The 19,296-nt window shown below is 43.9% G+C and overlaps 1 protein-coding gene across 1 annotated transcript in view; it reads left to right on the top strand.

Moving 5' to 3' along the window:
- The first annotated feature begins 2 nt into the window (after positions 1-2).
- The window catches only part of Ddx31 (DEAD-box helicase 31), a 66,165-nt gene continuing 46,871 nt past the window's right edge, over positions 3-19,296 (top strand). Inside the window, exons 1-9 of the mRNA XM_028757139.1 lie at positions 3-453; positions 4,727-4,983; positions 5,087-5,162; positions 5,918-5,961; positions 7,334-7,404; positions 8,160-8,224; positions 14,659-14,703; positions 16,087-16,128; positions 17,008-17,072. Coding sequence (XP_028612972.1) covers positions 445-453; positions 4,727-4,983; positions 5,087-5,162; positions 5,918-5,961; positions 7,334-7,404; positions 8,160-8,224; positions 14,659-14,703; positions 16,087-16,128; positions 17,008-17,072 — 674 coding nt within the window. The 5' untranslated portion in view covers positions 3-444. The remainder of the gene's footprint in view (positions 454-4,726; positions 4,984-5,086; positions 5,163-5,917; positions 5,962-7,333; positions 7,405-8,159; positions 8,225-14,658; positions 14,704-16,086; positions 16,129-17,007; positions 17,073-19,296) is intronic.

The raw sequence follows: 19,296 nt of genomic DNA, 5'->3' as shown, positions 1-19,296 counted from the left end.
CTGTCTGGAAAGTGCGCTCCGGGAGGGCTGACCCGCAGCGCGCCTGCGGACAAGCGGAGAAGGTGGAAGGTTCAGAGTCCCTTTCCTAGACACTGGGAGCTAGGCCCGACAACGAGTCCACGGGAGAGTGAGCCTCTGTGGGTGACTGAAATGCTAAGAAGACCAGCGTGGTGGCTGAGGGAGACCCCGCTGGGTGGGCGGCACGCAGCCTCTTCCGGTTTCTGAGGCGTTCGGGGCCTCTTGTCTCCGGCCGTGGTGTGCGGCCGTGGCTCCCGGACCCGGAAGGGGCGGCCGCGGACCCGCAACAGCTGAAGAAGCTCACTCTCCACGTGCTGCTCGGGCTCCCTGCTCTGTCCGCGGCTCTGCGCTTGGGCTTTGGCTACCGCTTGCAGCTCTCTCCCCGACCAGCCTCCCAGGACGTGCTTTGGACGCACCCAGGCCCAGATGAAGCGGGTGAGTACAACCCCAGCCCGGAAGCCGCCGCACTGATCAGGTTGGATTGGGTTTTTCAAGATGTCTGGAGGAGCCGGCGGGCGGCTCTCGGAAACACGTGGATGAGCGGGGACCCGCCTTGGGGGCAAGAGACGGGCGAACTCCTGAGACTACCTGAGAACTTAGGTTAGGATTGGAGGCTGTAGTAACTAGTCAAGTTCCTGAGACTAGCTGAGGGACTAGTCAACATAAAGATTGGAGACTGAGACTTGAGGTCCGGCAGGTCTTAACTGTTGGGAGTCAGGGTCTTCTGCTGTCAGGAAGGGTCAGTTCTTTTAGGAATGGAGACTGGACTCTTTTCTTTAAAGAGCTTTTAAACTGGAGGTTTTCATCCACGTATCAGGAAAGTCATTATACATGCATACAGTCATTATAATCCGTTCCCTAGAGAGGAGAAAAGTGACTCCCACAGCAAAAAGATGGCTTTAGGGTTGCTGGTTTATCATTTTGAAAGTCTGGGAAGATGTGATAGGAGGCTTCACCCCCTCACCCAAAAGATATAATGTAATGCCAGTGACATTGAAATGCAAAGTGCCAGCCAGTTTCAGGTCAACCAAAGTTTTTAAAACTCCTTTGACTAACACCCACTGCCTAGTTTCACCTTGGTTAGAAGGAAGGAGGGACCTTATTAAGCTTAGGTGATAAGGAGTAAGGATTCTTCAACAAGCCATTGGTATAGTTGAATTTATGTGGGAGGAGAAATACAGACTGTATCCTCCTCAGGATAGAGGAGGAGGGGCATAGGATTTACAGTAGGGTAGACCTGGTCTATTATAGGTGTCAGCTTTGTAGCACAGTAGCCTATGACTTTGGGGGAGTTAGTCTCGCCTGTCCATAAATAGGAACACTAATTTGTTTCTTAGAAGATTGTTATGAGGCTCCAATAGGATAATACCTGCAATAACTGCATTTTGTCTGGTCCTTAGAGGCAGTTGCTCAGTGCCAGTAATAGAAATAAAAGCAATTTTGTTTCCATTTGAGGAAGTAGATGGCTGCCTTAGGTCAGCAGCATTGGATCAGGGTGTCGCTTGTGTCATATGCCCAGTCCTGTGGAAGGAACATGTACCTTGCTCACCTAGTTAATGCAAGACTTTTGAGTTCTATCCTCAACTATACACACACACAAAAGAAGAAGGAGGAGGAGGAGGGGAAGGGGGAGGAGGGGGAGGGGGAGAAAAATCTAAATTTTATTGAGTGAACAGATTATCTGGATTTATGGTTACTTCAGCTGCTGTTTCAGAAGTGATTAACAGATAATGCAGGCTGGGTGTGGTGGCACATGCCTTTAATCCCAGCACTAAGGAGGTAGAGGCCATTACATCTCTGAGTTTGAGACCATAATGAGTTCCAGGACAACTAAGGCCATATAGTGAGGACTTCTCTCAAAAAGAAGAAGATGAGGAGGAAGAGGAGGAGGAGACAGAAAGAAGGGGGGGGAGGCCTCTTAGTGGGTGAAGGTGCTTGTTGCTGAGCCTGGTGTCCTGAGTTTAATCCCTAGGATTCATGTAAAGGGGGAAGGAGAGAACTCAGTTGTCAGATGACCTCTGCAAGCTGGCCATGACATATGTGCTCACACAAACAATTAATGATAATGCAGGACCCATCGAGGCCTTGCTGCCTGTGCTGTGGCGTATATATCCAAGGGGGAGAGGAAGATGTGCTGAGCAGATATGCTGAGGAGGATGCTCAGGGCGGATAGCTAATACACTAGATTCGGAAGACCCTTCACAGCTTGAATTGCATTGCTTTGTCTTAATTCTATTGCAAGAATATTTTTTTTTCTTTTTCTTTTTTTCTTTTTTTGTTTTTTTTTGGGTTTTTTTTTGTTTTGTTTTGTTTTTTCGAGACAGGGTTTCTCTGAGTAGCCCTGGCTGTCCTGGAACTCACTCTGTAGACCAGGCTAGCCTCGAACTCTCAAACTCAGAAATCCGCCTGCCTCTGCCTCCCAAGTGCTGGGATTAAAGGCGTGTGCCACCACCGCCCTGCCGAATATTTTTTTTCTAATAATATTTTTAAGGATGTTTTCTGATTATTAAAGTAATGCAGTTTCATTTAAGAAAAATTAAAAGATACAACCCCACCTGTAGTTGCCATTCCCAGAAATAACATTCAGCATTTTGATGTATAGCCTTCAAAGGAACATAACTATGATATTTTCTAGCCAAATAGGATATAGTTAGTCAGGCATCTTGGCATTATCTTCATGGAGGAGCATAGTACATTCTGGGAATTTAAGAAAGACTTGCAAAGGGTAAAGATGAACTTGAAGCTGAGGCAATGGATAGAGGTTGTATTCTGGAGGCTTCCTAGATTTCCCTAACAGCAGTGGGGAACCTGCTTCAATTCAGAACTTGTTTTGTTTGTGACATGGTCTTACTCTAGCCTGGTGGCCTGGAACTCAGTTTGTTGCCCAGGCTGACCTAAAACTCAGCAGTTCTCCTGCCTTAGGCTCGTGAGTGCTGGGCTTGCATGTGTGACCTATCATACTAGCTTCTGAGTGCCCATTTTTCGAGAGACCTTGACTTACCTGTAACGGGTCAGTAGGATGCGGAGGTGTCTCAGTCTGTGTGCTACCTGGTATGCTTAGTCCAAAAAGGGAAAAGGGAAGGTGTATAAAGAAGACTCTCCACTTGCTCTGTTGCTGCAGCACCATTCATCATGATGGTACCTTGATGCTCAAGGAGGCAGGTCTAGTCTTGATTGGTTGAAAAGCTTCCTGAACGCGAGTTGGCCTGGAGCAGAATAGGTTGCATCCTGAGTGGAGGAGGTCTGTGGGTAGAGACTGCTGGGTCAGCTCAGGAAACCTGTGGTAGGGTGACCTTCAGGCCTTTTGTAACTGTCAGGTGAGGCTTGCAAATCTTGTGCTTTTTGACAAAAGGTCCAGCAGACCTGAAAACTGACTTCATTTTCCTTTAACTGGAAAATTCATAAACTTGGAACTTTGTAACAACAAATTTTAAGATGAAGTAGGATTACTTTACTAGTACTCAATATTTCAAATTGTGTTCATTGAATTCTTTAAAGGAATTCTTATGATTGCCAGGAAAAGAGACTTATCCTTTTCATTGGCAGGTTGGCCTGAAACTGACGGTCTTTGTGAAACAAGTCATTGTATAAGCACAAGTCACTGTTTCAAGTAAAGAGGAAGACAATGTATTCTAAAACTCAAGACATTGGTTTCTCATGTCCTTGTGCAGACTGGAAGAAAAGGCTAAAGAAAATACGAGATGTTTTTTCTAGGGTCATAGTTCTCAACCTTCCTAATACTGCAACCCTTTAATACAGTCCCTCATGTTGTGGTAACTCTATTCATTGCTACTTCATAACTGTAATTTTGCTCCAGTTATGAATCATAATGTAAATATATGATATGCGACCCCTGTGAAAGGGCTGTTTGAACCCCAGAGGAATCAAGAACTGCTGTTGAGAGTGGCTGTTCTAGAAGTTTGGGCACCATGCATTCAATCACATTCGAGTTGTGAGAATAAGCAACAGGCGAGAAGCGCCTGATGGTGTGTGTCTGTGATCAGCAATCGGGCAGGAACTCTCAAAGCAAGGAGGGTTGGAAACAATACCATAGACGTGATGGATGGAGCGACACTCATTTGGAGTGGGGACGCCAAGTAGGAACTGACTCCAGACCATCTGAATCCGAGCAGCTTGAGGGGAAAGGAGACAGATCCAAGCCCTAGGGAAGAACAGTAATGACAGTTTCCGCTTCCTGGGCACGAGCTGAGATTTGAATCCTATTTGCCTCTCCAATCTCTGCTTTGTTGGTAAAACAACAACAACAACAACAACAAAAACCAAACAGATTTTCCCTGTGTGTCTCTGTTCTCAGAGAAAATGGACTCCTAGGGGTGTAGTTTGACTTAATAAGCATGTGCTTCACAAGGTAGAGTCTTGCTTCTCTTAGAATGGACTGAATTGGTTAATGTCAGCTGGCAGGACACTTCTCTCTTCCTGATCCTCTCTCTCACCTTGGGCAACTTAACAGTTCAGATGGACAGAGGCCTGCTAGATGAACGGATTGAGATTGTGTGTCTCCTCCCATCTCCCATTTCAGATGAAGCCAAAGAATCTGGTTGTAAACCCTAAACTGATGGTTGGCATATGGGGCATAATGATCTCTGCAGGAAGAGCTACATTCTGTGGGCAGTCAGGCTTCACTCTGAGGATTGTCTTCATGGACTAATGCACCTCTTCTTGATCTTTCCTTCTGGGAACAACACAGCAAGCAGAGGCTACCAAGAGAAAGCACCAAGTGTCCAGTGATGCTCCACCAGCAAAACGGAGGAAGGAGACATCCTTTCTCTCAGCCAAGAAAGCCAGAGATAAAGAAACTCAGGGGACATTTAAAGGGAGCACACACAGGACGTTTCCTCCAAAGAAGTGTTTGGACAGTACAGGCAGTGGAAGGCAAGAGGAGCAGCCACGCGTCAAGACCTCGTCACTGTTCAACAACAATCCCGAGATCCCAGAACTCCACAGGTGTGTTTTGCAGTACAGGTGTGCCTCGGGTGTGAGCAGTCACAGCCGCCGGCTTCTCCTTCCCTGCCGTGCCACTGATGCACACTTTGTCTTTCCTCTGCAGAACTGTAGTGCAGCAGGCTCGAGAGCAAGTGTTCTCTCCAGACGCTTTCCAGGAGCTGGACCTCCACCCACATCTAGTAAGTATCCTGCACTGCTTTGCAAGGTGTGTGTGTGTGTGTGTGTGTGTGTGTGTGTAGCCTGTTTCTATTCCTGGCTACCTGAGTATCCTCAGGTGATGGGTCACTCCCTGACAGAAGCACTGTACTGCCATTCCCACTCTGGTCTCCACAGTGATTTTTTTTTAAGTTCCAGACTTAATTTATTGGGCTTAAAGCAGCTTTCTAATTTCTGGATAGATGTGATGTTGCTATGGTGGCAGATGTCTCTGGCCGTGGGGAGGGAGCTGAGCTAGCTTCTTACTGTCAAAGGACCTGCACGTTTTTAGAGAATAAAGGCAAAAAAGACTGCTTGAAGTATGTTTTCTATAAGCAAATGGACATCTTTCTTTTCCCTTTTGTTCAATGGCATGAGTGAGTTTTCTAGTTACTGTGAAAAGGGGAGAGAAAACCATTGGCAGCCTGGATTCCCTTGTCATTTGGACACAGCTGACCTCTTCTTTCTGGTGGGCTGGGTCGGGTTGTTCTCAGCCTGAGTGTTAGGTGGGAGCTTAGGTGATGAGTTGTGAGGGTTGCCTTATATCATCAGTTTGTAAAAGCAAATGCTGCAGATACTATCGGGTAGAGGGCAGAATCACTCCCCAGTTGAAAGTACTGGGTTAGTGGGATTTAATTTGATCATACATGTCAAATGCTGTTGTCACTCCAGCATTTTGTCTTTATGTCATTGAATATATTTATATTAAATTGATACTTATTTTCATATTCTCTTTTAGATGTCCACAATAAATACAGTCTTAAAAATGTCCAGTATGACCAGGTAAGAGGTTGAGGCTATTTTTGATTTTCTTAGGGTTTCTTTGAGTACAAGTAGGTATAATCCCAGTTATCCATGGAAGGTAGAGCACGTTAGTATCTGGTGCTGGAAACAACACAAACTGCGAAGGACTTGACTTGCTCTTAGCCTATGGGACTCCCCTCCTGCTTGTAGGCAGACAGGGCTTCCTTCCATTTCAGCACTCAGCTCCCTACTGCAAGACATAGCTGGTTTAGGACATCTGACAGTGACTTGGGCCAAATACAGTCTTTGGTCATGTTAGCATGACCAAATGATGGGAGTTAATAACTACTGGGGTTTAGTGAGATACTGAGAAGGTATTCTAAATGCTTGTTGCATTGGGAACACTTGTAAAAGAGAGATTCAGAGTTAGACTGTGAGCAGTGAGCTGTGCAGTCATAGTTCACTTTGCATAAGCAAAACACAAGAATATGGAAGAACAGAGAACCATCAGCCTCTTCCATTTTGTTTTGCTTTTGTGACAGTCTCATAGTTCAGCTGGCCAAAAAAACTTATTTTCTCTTGCCTCATTTTCCCAAATGCTAGGATTACAGGCATGTACACCATGCCTGGCTTAGTTTGCTTATTGGATCAACCACATTTAAATGAGTTCTCTATCTATTTTGGGCTTGGGTTTTAATGTTCGTGTAGACAGTTTTCAGTACACGTTCCTTGGTTTTTGAAGGAAGCTGCTGCTGTTACTTGGGTGCCCGCAAGCCTCCTTTTGCTTTTCTGTGTGGAAATCTTACCTGTGTTACATGCTTCCAATTCCATGCTACACAGCAGGCAGATGGGTATGTGGTAGATTCAGATTTGTTATTATGCCCATTCCTTTTTGGGGGAGGGTGGGTGGTGTGTTTTAAGACATAGTTTCTCTGTGTAACCCTGGCTGTCCTGGAACTCGCTTTGTAGACCAGGCTAGCCTTGAACTCAGAGATACACCTGCCTCTGCTTCCCACGTGCTGGAATTAAAAGCATGTGCCACCACACCTAGCCAAAAAAATTTTTTAATTAGCTTAATACCGTAGTCAATCTCTGGCTTTCTTCCCCACTTTCAGCCAAGTTTAAGGAGTTTTAAAGGAGTCTGTTCTTCCATATTCTTGTGTTTTGCTTATGCAAAGTGAACTATGACTGCACAGCTCACTGCTCCTAGTCTAATTCTGAATCTCTCTTTTACAAGTGTTCCCAATGCAACAAGCATTTAGAATACCTTCTCAGTATCTCACTCAGCACTTTGGGCAGTAAGTAGGCAGAGCCAAGCAGAGGATATTTGTATGTCAGATTACCTATGTAAACTGCCTGCATGAATGATGGAGCCATGTAGAAAAGAAGTGTACTCTCTCTTTTGCCCCAGTGTTCAGAAGCAGAGTATCCCAGTGCTGTTGGAAGGCAGAGATGCCCTTGTGCGATCCCAAACGGGCTCAGGTCAGTTGCTGTTTGTTTACCCTGCCATTTTTCCTGAGGCACCTAGTCACATGCTAATCTCTTCAGGAAGGTGTTTGTGGTAGCAACATCTGACTTGTCTGGGGAAGGGCAGCCATACTTGCTTTTGACGAGAGACCTGAGGTTGTTGCAGTGGAAGGAAGGTGGTGATAGGGCTATGGTCACTAGTGATGAATATTCACAGTTGAGCTCTGCTGCCTCCTATGTGCCCGCTGCCAGTGGCCAGCCTTCACTCTGCACAGATTGACAGTTTATGGTTGAAAGCAGTTTTGGCCTGAGCACAGTAGTGTCAGGGATAGATTACTTTCTTTCTGGTCTGCACTTCTGTCCCACTTTTGCCTTCTTGCAAGCTTAGCCATGGTGAGGAGAAGCTCAGAGCTTCCTTTCAGTCTTTCTGTCTTCAGAGCCTGGCTTGGATTCACACCTGCACCACAGAAGCCATTTAGCTGAGGAAGAGAGAACTTGGAAGTAGCCATTTCTTAGCTTTCACATACAGCTGTCAGGCTAGCTTCTATGAAATGTAACAGGCATCATACCTCCCTTGTAGGTAATCTAAGGAGCTGAAGCTTCAGGGTTTTTTTTTGAATACTGAATTACAAAGCAAAGTCAGGAGTCATGACAGAAAGATGCAGTGCCTCGTAAATGTAGAACACACAGTTTAGCCTCTTCCAGACTTAGCATTATTTACAGGGGCAGAGCCTGTGTGCATCCCAGCTGATGTTACTCTCTTTTGAAAGGTAAAACTCTTGCCTATTGCATCCCTGTGGTCCAGTCTCTTCAAGCGCTGACATCAAAAATACAGGTGAGCAGAAAATGTATTTCTCTGCTGTAGTCTGCTGTGCCCATGCTGCTGCCTGGCTTCAGGCAGGTAGTGGTGATACTAGTGTACTTGCTCTGTCTCCACTTGGTATTGTTTTCTCTCTTCCTATCAAGATAAGTATACGAAGATTGGAGTAGAATAAACTCTTCACGGTCACTGCTGTCCGTGTGTAGGGCATGTCCGTGTGTGTACAATGCTTCCAGCATGCCAGATGTGCCAAGTACTGGGACGACTCAGTTCTTAACTCCCCATTCTCTGCCCACTGTCAAATTGTGGGTATCCTTTGACCTAGTGGTGTAGGAAAGTAAAACAACCAAGGCCACATAGAGGTACCTCAAATGACATAGATTCCCACCTTACTCCTGTGTGCCTCGAGAGAGGAAGCTTTGTTACAGGCTCCTGGCCTGTTTGGTGGCCTTCCCTTTGTCTTTCACAGTAGCCAGCATTGAACCTCCTGCAGAATTACTGTTAGGGAAGTACTCTAACATGCTTTGATTGGCCTCTGTCCATTTACTCTCATATTTAGGGTATCAGTTGTATATCATGTAGAATGAAATTCCAGCTCTATAGGTTCCAGTGTGTTTTCTTTTGAATGGGGAGAGCTGGACTTTCTCTTTAGAATGGTGGCGTATTAGTACCGACCGTGGGGATGAACGCCATTAGTGGGTTTAGCAGTCAGGCTGTCCCGTAGTCAACATTATCTAGACTTTGTTCTTAGTTGTGAGACATGGTTACTGCTCTGGGCAGACTAACAGCTAAAGTTGGGTTGGGAAATCCAGGTGGCTGCTGTAAACTGTGGGCACAGACTGCTTCTTACATCTCAAATAGTCTTGCTGGTGCAGTGCCCTCACTTTGATTTGAGAGAAAATGGTGAGATCAGAATTAAGGTGTTAATGAGCATTATGGACTATAGAGCAAGTGCTTGGGCAGATTATTGAGTCAGTAATGAGAAGAGAAGAGAAGAGAAATGAGGAGCCAGAATAGCCAGCGCTTGGTCAGCTGTCTCCGGTGTGCATCATCAGAGGCTGAAGCCGAGGCGCTGACAATGAGAGGAGAAGTGGTTCCTTAGTGGCCTTCACGTGTCCATACAGGGACTTCTGAACAGATAGGAAAGATAATAACAGCAGCAGGAAGCCTCGGCTGCTACTCCTTAGCCAGCCCTAAGAAGGACATGTTTCTCATGTAGGTTGGTTTTTGTTTTTTGATAAAACTGAGTTTTTAATCTCAAGGAAACATGAGATAAAACCAACTGAGGGGTAGTCTGCAAAATTTCTGGCTGGCAATCCTTGAGAGGGTTGAGGGTATGAAAGAAAAATACTGAAGAATGTTACAGACAAAGAGTGGTCACAGACAAGAGCATGACAAAGAAAACATGGCATGTATGCATGAAGTCTAGGCTGAAAACAGACACCTAGAGGTCAGTTGATGAGATTTGAATGAAGCCTCGATTGATATTGAGTCAGTGCTCATTTCCTGGTTCTGATAACCTGTAGTTTGAATGATGGTGTGTACAAATTGAGAATGTCAGAGTTAGTTAGGTTTTTTTTTTTTTTTTTGTAAAAGCCCAAACTTTAAAAATGAATAGGTTAAAATTTTTTTTAAATCAGTTAAAAATAATTGTTCTATAAGAATATTTAAAGTAGTGTTTCTTTATAACTTTGTAGACTTAAACACATGTTCTTGCTTTGTTAGCTGAAGAAACAAAGGCTACAGAAGTGCATGCTATGACTCTGCTTTCACAAATGGTCGATTGTCTTGTGGCTCAGCGATCTAGAATGCCAAACTGTGGGCTTTTCTTTTTGTCATTTGAGAAAAGATGTAGTACAGCTAAGCTTGATCTTCCTGCCTCCGCCTTCCAAGCACTTCGGTTGTGAGCATGTGTCACCATGTCTTGCTCAGCAGTTTTTTAAAGTAAATCATCATACTTGCATTCAGTATGTTTGGATCTTGTTCCTCCGTTGTTATCCCTACTTTTCCCTCCCAGCCCTGCCTCCTCTGTTTAATCTCTGTTTAGTGCTGCCTGTGTATCTGCTGATTGATTTTTTTAGTCAACCTGACACAAACCTATACATATGTGGGAAGTAGGAATCTGAGTAGAGGAATCTGGGAAGTTTGTGGGCCACTGTCTTGATTAGTAATTGACTTTGGTGGACCCAGCCCACGGTGGGTGCTGCCAGCCCTAGGCAGGTGGTCCTGGATGCTATAAGAAAGCAGGCTGAGTAAACCACAAGGAACAGAACAGTAAGCAGCATTCCTCTAGGGCCTCTGCATTAACGCCTGCCTCTAGGTTCCTGCCTTGACTTCACTTCATGATGGACTGTAAACTAAATCAGCTAGTTTTTGGTCAGTGTTTTATCACAGCAGTACAAAGCAAACTGACAGTGTGCATGAGTTATAGGCCAGCCAATTGATAACAGTGGTTTTTCTGAGGTAGGTAAGTGGAGAATTCCATTTTCTGAGGGTAAATGATTCCCCACTAAGAACTTTATAGAGAACTGGCTCATGTACAGTGAGCCTGATCCATAGCACAAGACAGAGAATGTGTGTGGCTACGTCTCACCCACAGATTCTAAGAGAGTTGGCCAGTAAAGAATTTTTTTTTCATACCAAGCTTCAGAGTTTGACAATATTTGAGCTGGAGTTGAACCTACAGTTTCAGCCCAGCTCTCATAGACAGTGACCTGAGCAAGAGGTGAGATGACATCAGGCAGGTAGCAGGCAGGTAGGAGGCTCTGCTCAAACCCTGGCCTGAGTAATGGGTTTTTTTTTTTGTTTTTTGTTTTTTCTTTTTTTCGAGACAAGGTTTCTCTGTGTAGCCCTGGCTGTCCTGGAACTCACTCTGTAGACCAGGCTGGCCTCGAACTCAGAAATCCGCCTGCCTCTGCCTCCCAAGTGCTGGGATTAAAGGTGTGTGCCACCACCGCCAGGCAATGGTTTTATTTTTATTTCAATGCTGAGACTGAGCCTGGGGCCTGTGCCTGTTCAGTTCACTCTGTTGTGACATTCTCTTCCATCCCAAGTTTAACTGGGCAGATCCTTTAATGCCTCTGCTCCCTGGGGTTAGGATAAGTCTAAGTGTTGAGACCTAGCATCTGGAGTTGGTCACTAGATATTAGTTGTCATCACCAGCAGCACAGTCATGTGGCCATTTCAAACAGTAGTGATTGGATCTGCTTACATTCAGAAGTATTGATTCAGGCCTTGTAATTGTATATTTGCTCACAATCACTAAGATCAAAGATTGAAATGTCATAGAAATGGTTTTCCAAACTGAATGTGGTGATGCGTGTCTGTACTTCGAACACTTGGGAGGATGGCAAGTTAGAAGACAGGTGACCTATACAATCAAGACTGTCTCAGAAAGATGAAAAACAAAGTTTTTGTAAACTTTAACTTAAAGATTTATATATTTCATTATATGCATACAGGTGCTTTGTTTGCACATATGTTTATTCAAAATGCCTAGTTCCTGTGGAGGTATCAGGTCCCTTGAACTAGAATTATAGTAAGCCACTTTGTGTGCGCGGCAAGTGCAGGCTTGTGTGAGTGTGAGTGAGTGTGTGTGTGTGTGTGTGTGTGTGTGTAAAAGCAGCAAGCCTTTTAAAGGTTGAACCATCTGTCCCCTGTAAGCCTCAGTTTAATCACTGTTTCTAGTTCTGCTCAGTGTAGCTCCTTGCAATTCATCATAAAATATGTGACCTGGAGGCCATAAGCAGCTAGCCCTGGACCCTAGCTGGTTCTCAGCTGAGTGACTGGTGTGAGTAGGCCCCTTCAGCATCTGCTGTTCCAGTTATTTTGGGTTTGGCTCTGATTTTTTTAAACATCACATCCATCCTGCTTCATGTATTCACACCTTGTGAGGAATTGATGTTTCTTTCTTCTTGTCTGTGTAATAACACACCTTTTGGAATGTCAGAATCTCCTACCATCACCTGGTGACACATTAATCCTGTTGTACTAGCATGTTTACTGTTCCTTTGTGGGGCTCCAGTACAGTCTCACCAAGTTGGTGTTGAGTGTAGACTACTCTGCTTTGAATTCTAAATCCTCCTGTCCTAAGTAAATGTTTGCAATGCACAACATGAAAGCCAAACCCTAACCGGATTTCCTGGGGCATTCCTGGGCAGAGCCCAGTCTTCACTCTTACAAGTTCCTTGCTATGCTCTCTGATATATAGTACCTTCTTTACATTGCCTTTGGGTTTTATTATTATTGTTTAGATACAACATGTGTAAAAAAATTAAATTATTCAAAGAATTCCATGGATGTATAGGGTTGAAAACGAACCCTCGCCTTCCTTCCCCAGGCAGGGTGTCTCCTCCGAGGGAAGCCTGTCACATTTGTCAAAGAGGACTGCACACTTCCTCATCACCTTTTCATATGGAATCCTTTGTTTCTGCTGTGTGCTAAGCACACAGATGTTCATATATGCTGTCACGATAAAGATGTGGTCTAGACCAACCTCATCCAGTTCTGGATTGTAGTTGGGCTGCTGTTGTCAAGCCTTGGGTAGTTTCTCACTGTGCCACCTGACTGTGCTGCTTGCTTGTATTACTGCTTTGTGACAGGGTCTCATGTAGCTCCGACCCTGTTCCTCCGTTTGCCTTTCATTATGTGTGTGTCATAAATTACTGAGCCATGCCCATATCGGCAAGTGGCATTCAGACATTATGTCCAGTATTGTGCTGCAAACAACAGTGGACATCTGTGAAATATTCTCCAGCTCCTTTACACACATGTGGTTGTGTAGGAGTAATTCCTGAAGTGGGATTTGTAGGTTTGTGTTAATAGCCAATGCCAACATTGATGTGTTAGGGGGTTTTACTATTGTGCCTGCCTACCAGCAGTGTGGTATCTGGTCACAGCCCGTCGGCACTTGGCTGCTTAAAGTCTTTCTGTATTTGATTCTGTTCCAAACCCCAGTTGCTCTTGCAGCCTCTATGTGTGGTGCTGCTTTATGACTGCTACAGCTTTAAGTCATTTTGTGTGGGAAATTGTCTCACAGATGTATCTTACAGCTTTTAAAGGTGCAAACTTACCTTGGAACTGTGTGTGGCTCTGCTATTGTGTGCCACATTCCTGGGGCATTTGATAGGACTGCCTTACAGTTTGAACTCATTTAGGGAGCAATCACTGTGATACTGAATGTTCTCCAAGGAGAGGATACGTATTTCCTTAAAAAAAAAAAAAAATTATGCCCCTTGGGTGTGTTGTAGCTGTTCTTCATATAGAATAACTTCCTCATCACCTTTTTATGTGGAGCCTTTTTTTTTCTTTTTCTTTTTTGGAAAGTTTCTCACTGTGTGGTCCAGATCTATGACAGACCTGCTCCTCAGCCTCCTAAGTGCTAGGATTGTAAACATGAGCCATCTTTCCTTATAAACTTCATATATTTTTATATGATATTTGTATCATTTGTTGTTGCTGTTGCCATTGTAAGTGTGAGGTTTTTCTTTTCATTACATCTTCTAATGTTTTATATTAGAAGGCCATTGAATTTTGGTTGTTTTTCTTCTTATTTTGAATCTAGCATCATGTTATGTAATCCTGGTGTGCTTGGGAATCCACGGGGTAGAGTGAATTGCTCTCCTGCTCACTGCACTACTGCTCTGGCTTGTTATTGTGATTTTTGAAACAGGGTCTTGCTAGCTGGTCTGGAACTCACTATAGTGACCAGAGTGGCCTCAAAATCACAGACATCAACCTGCCTCTACCTCATGTGCTCCATCATGCCTGACTGGCTATTGTTTTCTGTTGGTTTTGTTTTGTGTATGTTTTGTTAACTTGTATGCTTGTGCTGTGTCACATGTGTGCATTGTTGATAGAAGCCAGAAGAGAGTGTTGGATCCCCTGGAACTAGAGTTATAGACAGTTGTGAGCTATCATGTAGATGCTAGGGACTGAATCCTGGTCCTATGGAAGAACAGCCAGTGCTTTTAACCACGAATTATCTCTCCAGCCCCTCTTGGCTATTGATTTTTATATTTTTTATTTTACATTCAGCTTCTTGACTGAAATACCTTATAGATTCTATTATAGTTTCCCCCATCTAAGATAAAATAACACCATATCCTTGTGATTATAATTTTCTGTTCTGTACATATCTCTTCATCCTGTTTGACTGAATGGGGCAGAACTGTTGGTACTATAGTTTGTCATCATAGGGGTAATGGCCATTCTTATCTCCTCCCATTCTTCTATAGAAAAACTTCTGATGTCTTTAGCTGAGCACCCATAAATTGTATCTATCTCAGCCTAACCTCCATTTGTCCTCATGGGATTCATTTTATATTCTTTTTAAAGACAAGATCTCATATAGCTCAAGCTTGCCACAAACTAAAAACCTTCTGACCCTCTTACCTCAGCCTGTATCTGGTCTGCTACTCATTGACATTTCTTCTTTTTTTTATCAACAGCGCAGTGATGGACCCTATGCTTTGGTCCTAGTGCCCACCAGAGAGGTAAGCAGCATGCTTGTAGGGTGAGGTGTGTACGTACTTTTGGTCCATTAACTTGAAGCACTTTCTCTACTTCCTTCCCTGCAAACAAATCACTGCACCCACTTTTCTTTACATGCCTTCTTAGGAACCATCCTGCTGATTTTTGTTAAGGAGGATGGTTTAAGTGCTCTTTGAAAATCATGGGCTAGATGTACGAGAAAACATTTCTTCATTGTCTAATAAAACACTAACAATACTTAGATTGCTAATCCTTCAAAATGAATTAGAAGAATGGAATTTTTATGATTCAAGTATTTTAAAGAAAGTGACTGAAAACATTTGGTTCTAAAAATGAACCTTGTTGTTGTTGTTGTTAAATAAAGCTACCATTGCTGGTGAACCTCTTTTTCACAGAAGTAAAATGTCAGATCTGAGTGGTACGCTCTCAAAGAACTTTCAGGACAATGGAAATTTCCAGACAGCTTTGCTTTCTTTCTTTGTCTCTGACTTTGTTTTCTTTTAAGATTTATTTTTACTTTATGTGTTTGAGTGTTTTGCCTTCATGTATGTCTGTGAATCATATATGTACAGTGCCCATGGAGACCAGAAGAGGGTGTCAGATCCCCAGAACTGAAGTTAGAAAAAATTGTGAGCTGCCATGTGAGTGCTGAGAACTGAACCTGGTCCTCTGCAAGAGCAGCCAGTGCTCTTGACTGCTGAGCTCTGTCCAGCCCCTCTGGTCAGCCTTTCAGACAGCCTGCTCTCTTTACCCTGTCTCTGCTCTGTCCAGGGAGGAGCACAGGCAGGGAGGCACATTGAAATGTTTTTTGCAGCAAACTTGTCACTTCCCTAGAATGCTAAAGATTGTGGGGACAGCACGTAACTTTGGACACGATTCTGTAGGGTGTTTTGATGCTGTTTAGTGGTTGCCATCTAGATTTATTTCACTATTCCTATATCCATGGGCTTTGTTTTGTAAACTTAGGAACAACCATCTGCATCTTAGAGCACAGCCAAGTTCCCCAAGTGCCTGTCAGGCCACTGTTGTAGTCTCCCTTTGGTGCTCATTACTCTTTCTTTCTGTGGAGAGCCAAGACTGAGCTGACTTCGTTTCATTTTCTTCCAACCCTGTACTGAAGTTCTCTGTGTGACACTTTGGGACTCTGAGCCAGCAGAGGGAGCACAGAACACTACTTTTTATATGTCTAATCCTCATTTCCTAAGCTGACAAATTGCAAACCAGTTTAAGAAGAGGGTATTTTCAGGGTGAATTCTCTGTGTAGGGCTTATTGTCCTAAGCCTTGAGGTCCAGGGTTACACCCTGATCAGTTCAGTCTTTTCTTTAAAAATGTAAAAAGGAAGCAAGGGGCCCTGCTCACTGTCTCCAACTTTTCATACTTACAGTTGGCTCTGCAAAGCTTTGACACTGTTCAGAAGCTACTTAAGGTAAGACAAGCCATGTGTCAGTGTTGTCCCTTCTGACATTGTAAGGGACTGAGCCATGTGGCACAGTCTTGTGTTGTTAGGAAAGTGGGAATGGTTCCAGTCTCCTCTTCTCAATGTGGTTCTGGTCTCCCTAAGAGCAATTGGTAGGTCTGCACTGGCAGACCTTTTTGGTTTTTTGAGACAGGGTTTCTCTGTGTAGCCTTGGCTGTCCTGGAAGTCACTATGTAGACCAGGCTACCCTGGGACTCTTCAGCCTGCCTCTGTTTCCTGAGCACCAAGATTAAAGGCATTTTCCACCACTGCCAGCTAATAACTCTTGCTGGTAGTTGCTAGTGGTTAAGTGTTATTATTAGCTCACCCTGGTTTGTAGCAAGCCACATGCAGTGACTTGACTGTGTAGTCCTCAGGAAACCTAGTGGAAAGCATCAAGAACTTTTAAGGGGGTTTGGAAGAGAACATAGCAGAGCCAAAGTTCAGCACCAACAAAAGTTGACCAGGAATTGATCTTTCCTTTCTGTGGCCTAGCAGTGAGTGGGGAGTGTGTTTCTTAGATTTTAATCCCCCACCCTACCTGCAAGGCAGTAAACGTAACTGAAATATTTTTTATTTGGACACCATGAGGAAAAGCAGGAGAGCTAGCTACTTAGATCATTTTACAAGCTTACGTTTGTTCTGTCCTGTTGTATAGCTCTAGTCTAGACTACAGGTAATAACACCAGGTGCCTGGGTGCCACCAGATTGCATCTGCACAGAAACTCCTCACATCCTGTAAATACTGACTGATCCCTGCTGCAGACTGGCTTTTGGTAGGAACTTAGGATCAGCTCTGCTTCTAGGGAAGTGGCTATATGTTGACTGTGGCCTGGTATTTTTATATAGCCATTCACCTGGATTGTTCCTGGAGTGTTGATGGGCGGAGAGAAGAGGAAATCGGAAAAAGCTAGGTAGGAGGAAGTGGGTTTGTTTATTTAACTCTTGGCGTCTGCCTTGTCTTGTCCAGTAACACTTGGTTCTTTTAAAGTGTGAGAAAGCCTCCTCTACTACTATGCCTCTTGGTTTCCACATATAGAGACAGACCAGGTCAACAGTCACCTTTAGACAGTACTGTTTGTCACAGATTCCCTTCATGTGGTTAGTGACAGTACTGTGACCTGCTTAACCCACCCACTGGGTACCCCATGAGCCTCTTCTTTGATACACACACCTTCATGTGACTCCCTTTGGTATATATTGGGAGTTTGTGGTTTTGCTGTTTAGATGTATAAAAACAAGGCAATAGGTAGACTTGTGGCCTACATCTGTAATCCTAGTACTTGGGAGGCTAAGACAGGAGGAGATCAGGAGTTTCAAGGCTCACTCAGCAATGTACTGAGTTTAAGACTAGCCTGGGCTACATGAGACATTGTTTGTAGAATCAATAACAGCAATAACAAAACATGGTGATAACTTCCTTAATGCGTAGAAAGTTCTTAGTGCATTGATTTACAACTCTGCGTTGGAGCTGGTCATTAAGAGATTGTCAGACGGGTAGGTAAATGGCACTTCAGTCGGTACATAGTTCTTTGAGTCATCTGCAACTTGAGAGTGAACATAAAGCTTAACCCTGAAAACCATTAGTCGGGTTAGATTCAGCTATAAACAACAGCAGTAGGGTCCAGGGCCCGGTCCTCTATCTTTTCCTGTCCTTGTGGAGGCCTCCCCTTGAAAGGATTCCTCCATAGCTTTGGGTTGTGGGAGCTTCAGCCATTGCACGATAACTCCTTACTAGAAGTGACATTTGTCACAGACTCTCCGTGCGGAGGTGCATGTGTGATTGTATACTCTGTTTTTAATTCCATTGCCAAAGCATAAGCATGTTGCCCCACTTGACTGAAAGCAAGAGAACCTACCCAAGAAAAACTGCTCTCTCTTCTAAAGAGTAATGGGACTGTAGTGGTTTGGAAAATAAGAAAGTTAATGTGGACCTGAAGGATAGGCTAGTTCAGAGGGGCAAAGGAATGGAGAGTGGGTGGTGGGTATGACCAAGATACATTATATATACTATCAAATTATCCAAGAATAATTTTAAAAAGAGGTAAGCTTTAGTCTATATGATGAGGCAAAGTTAGGGTCATTTTATGGCAGTGACCCAGAGGGCTCAATATGAGAAAACATCTTACATGTGTGTCCTAATGACTAGGCTGTGTTTCCTAATAGCTAGAATGTGTGTCCTAACAGAATGTGTGTACTGACAGTTAGAATATATCCTAACTAAAGTTAGACTATATGTCCTAACAGTTAGAATCTATAATCTATGTCTGAAATCACCTGGTTCTCTGGCACAGAAGCCTTAAAGATCTGGTTAGGGAGCTGGAAAGATGCGTCAGAAGTTAAGAGTATTTACTGCAGACTTTGGATTCCAGCACCCACAGTAGATGGCTTACACCTGTGACTTCAGATCAAAGGGATTCACCACTCCCTCTGGGCTCCTTGAGCACCCAAGTGTTCACATAAACATACACGAAATAAGGGGCTGGGGAACAGTCAAGAGCACTTTTACTTCCAGAGGACCAGAGTTCAGTCCCCAGTGCCACATTGGGTGGCTCATAGGCTGCCCATAACTCCAGCTCAAGAGCTTCTTCTGGCCTTTGTGGTACTTGCACTCATGTGGCATATACTCACATTGACACATATACATATCCCTAAAAATTATAGTATATATAAATCTTTAAAAAGTAGATCTTTTACCAGGCAGTAGAAGTGCATGCCTTTAATCCCAGCACTCAGAAGGCAGAGGCAGGTAGACCTCTGTGAGTTTGTGGCCAGCCTGGTCTACAGAGGGAGTTCCAGGACAGCCAAGACTACACAGAAAAACCATAGAAAACCCATATCTTGGGGTAGAAATTAATATTTAAAAAGAAGAAAGGGAATGGCTAGAGGTCTATCTATTCAGAATGTTTTAGAATGAATCTGTGAGTCACATAGAAAGCATTGGGTATTGGGTTATATGCTTAAAAACTCCTTTCAAAGTAAGAGATATAATTCCATGCATCTTTAGGTCTTAGCAGTTCTACACACAAAAGAGTGAAATCTCACCTGTTTGTCCTTTTGACTTGAGGCTGTAGCAGTTGTGCTGGACACAAAATGACTGTCTCCTTTGCTTGTTTCTTGTGGTTTTTGTTGCTACAC

Source organism: Grammomys surdaster, unplaced genomic scaffold (genome assembly GCF_004785775.1).
Source record: "Grammomys surdaster isolate TR1022 unplaced genomic scaffold, NIH_TR_1.0 126133, whole genome shotgun sequence".
Taxonomy (NCBI): Eukaryota; Metazoa; Chordata; class Mammalia; order Rodentia; family Muridae; genus Grammomys; species Grammomys surdaster.
Note: the sequence above shows the minus strand (reverse complement) of the source record. Positions and strands in the feature narration are given on the sequence as shown.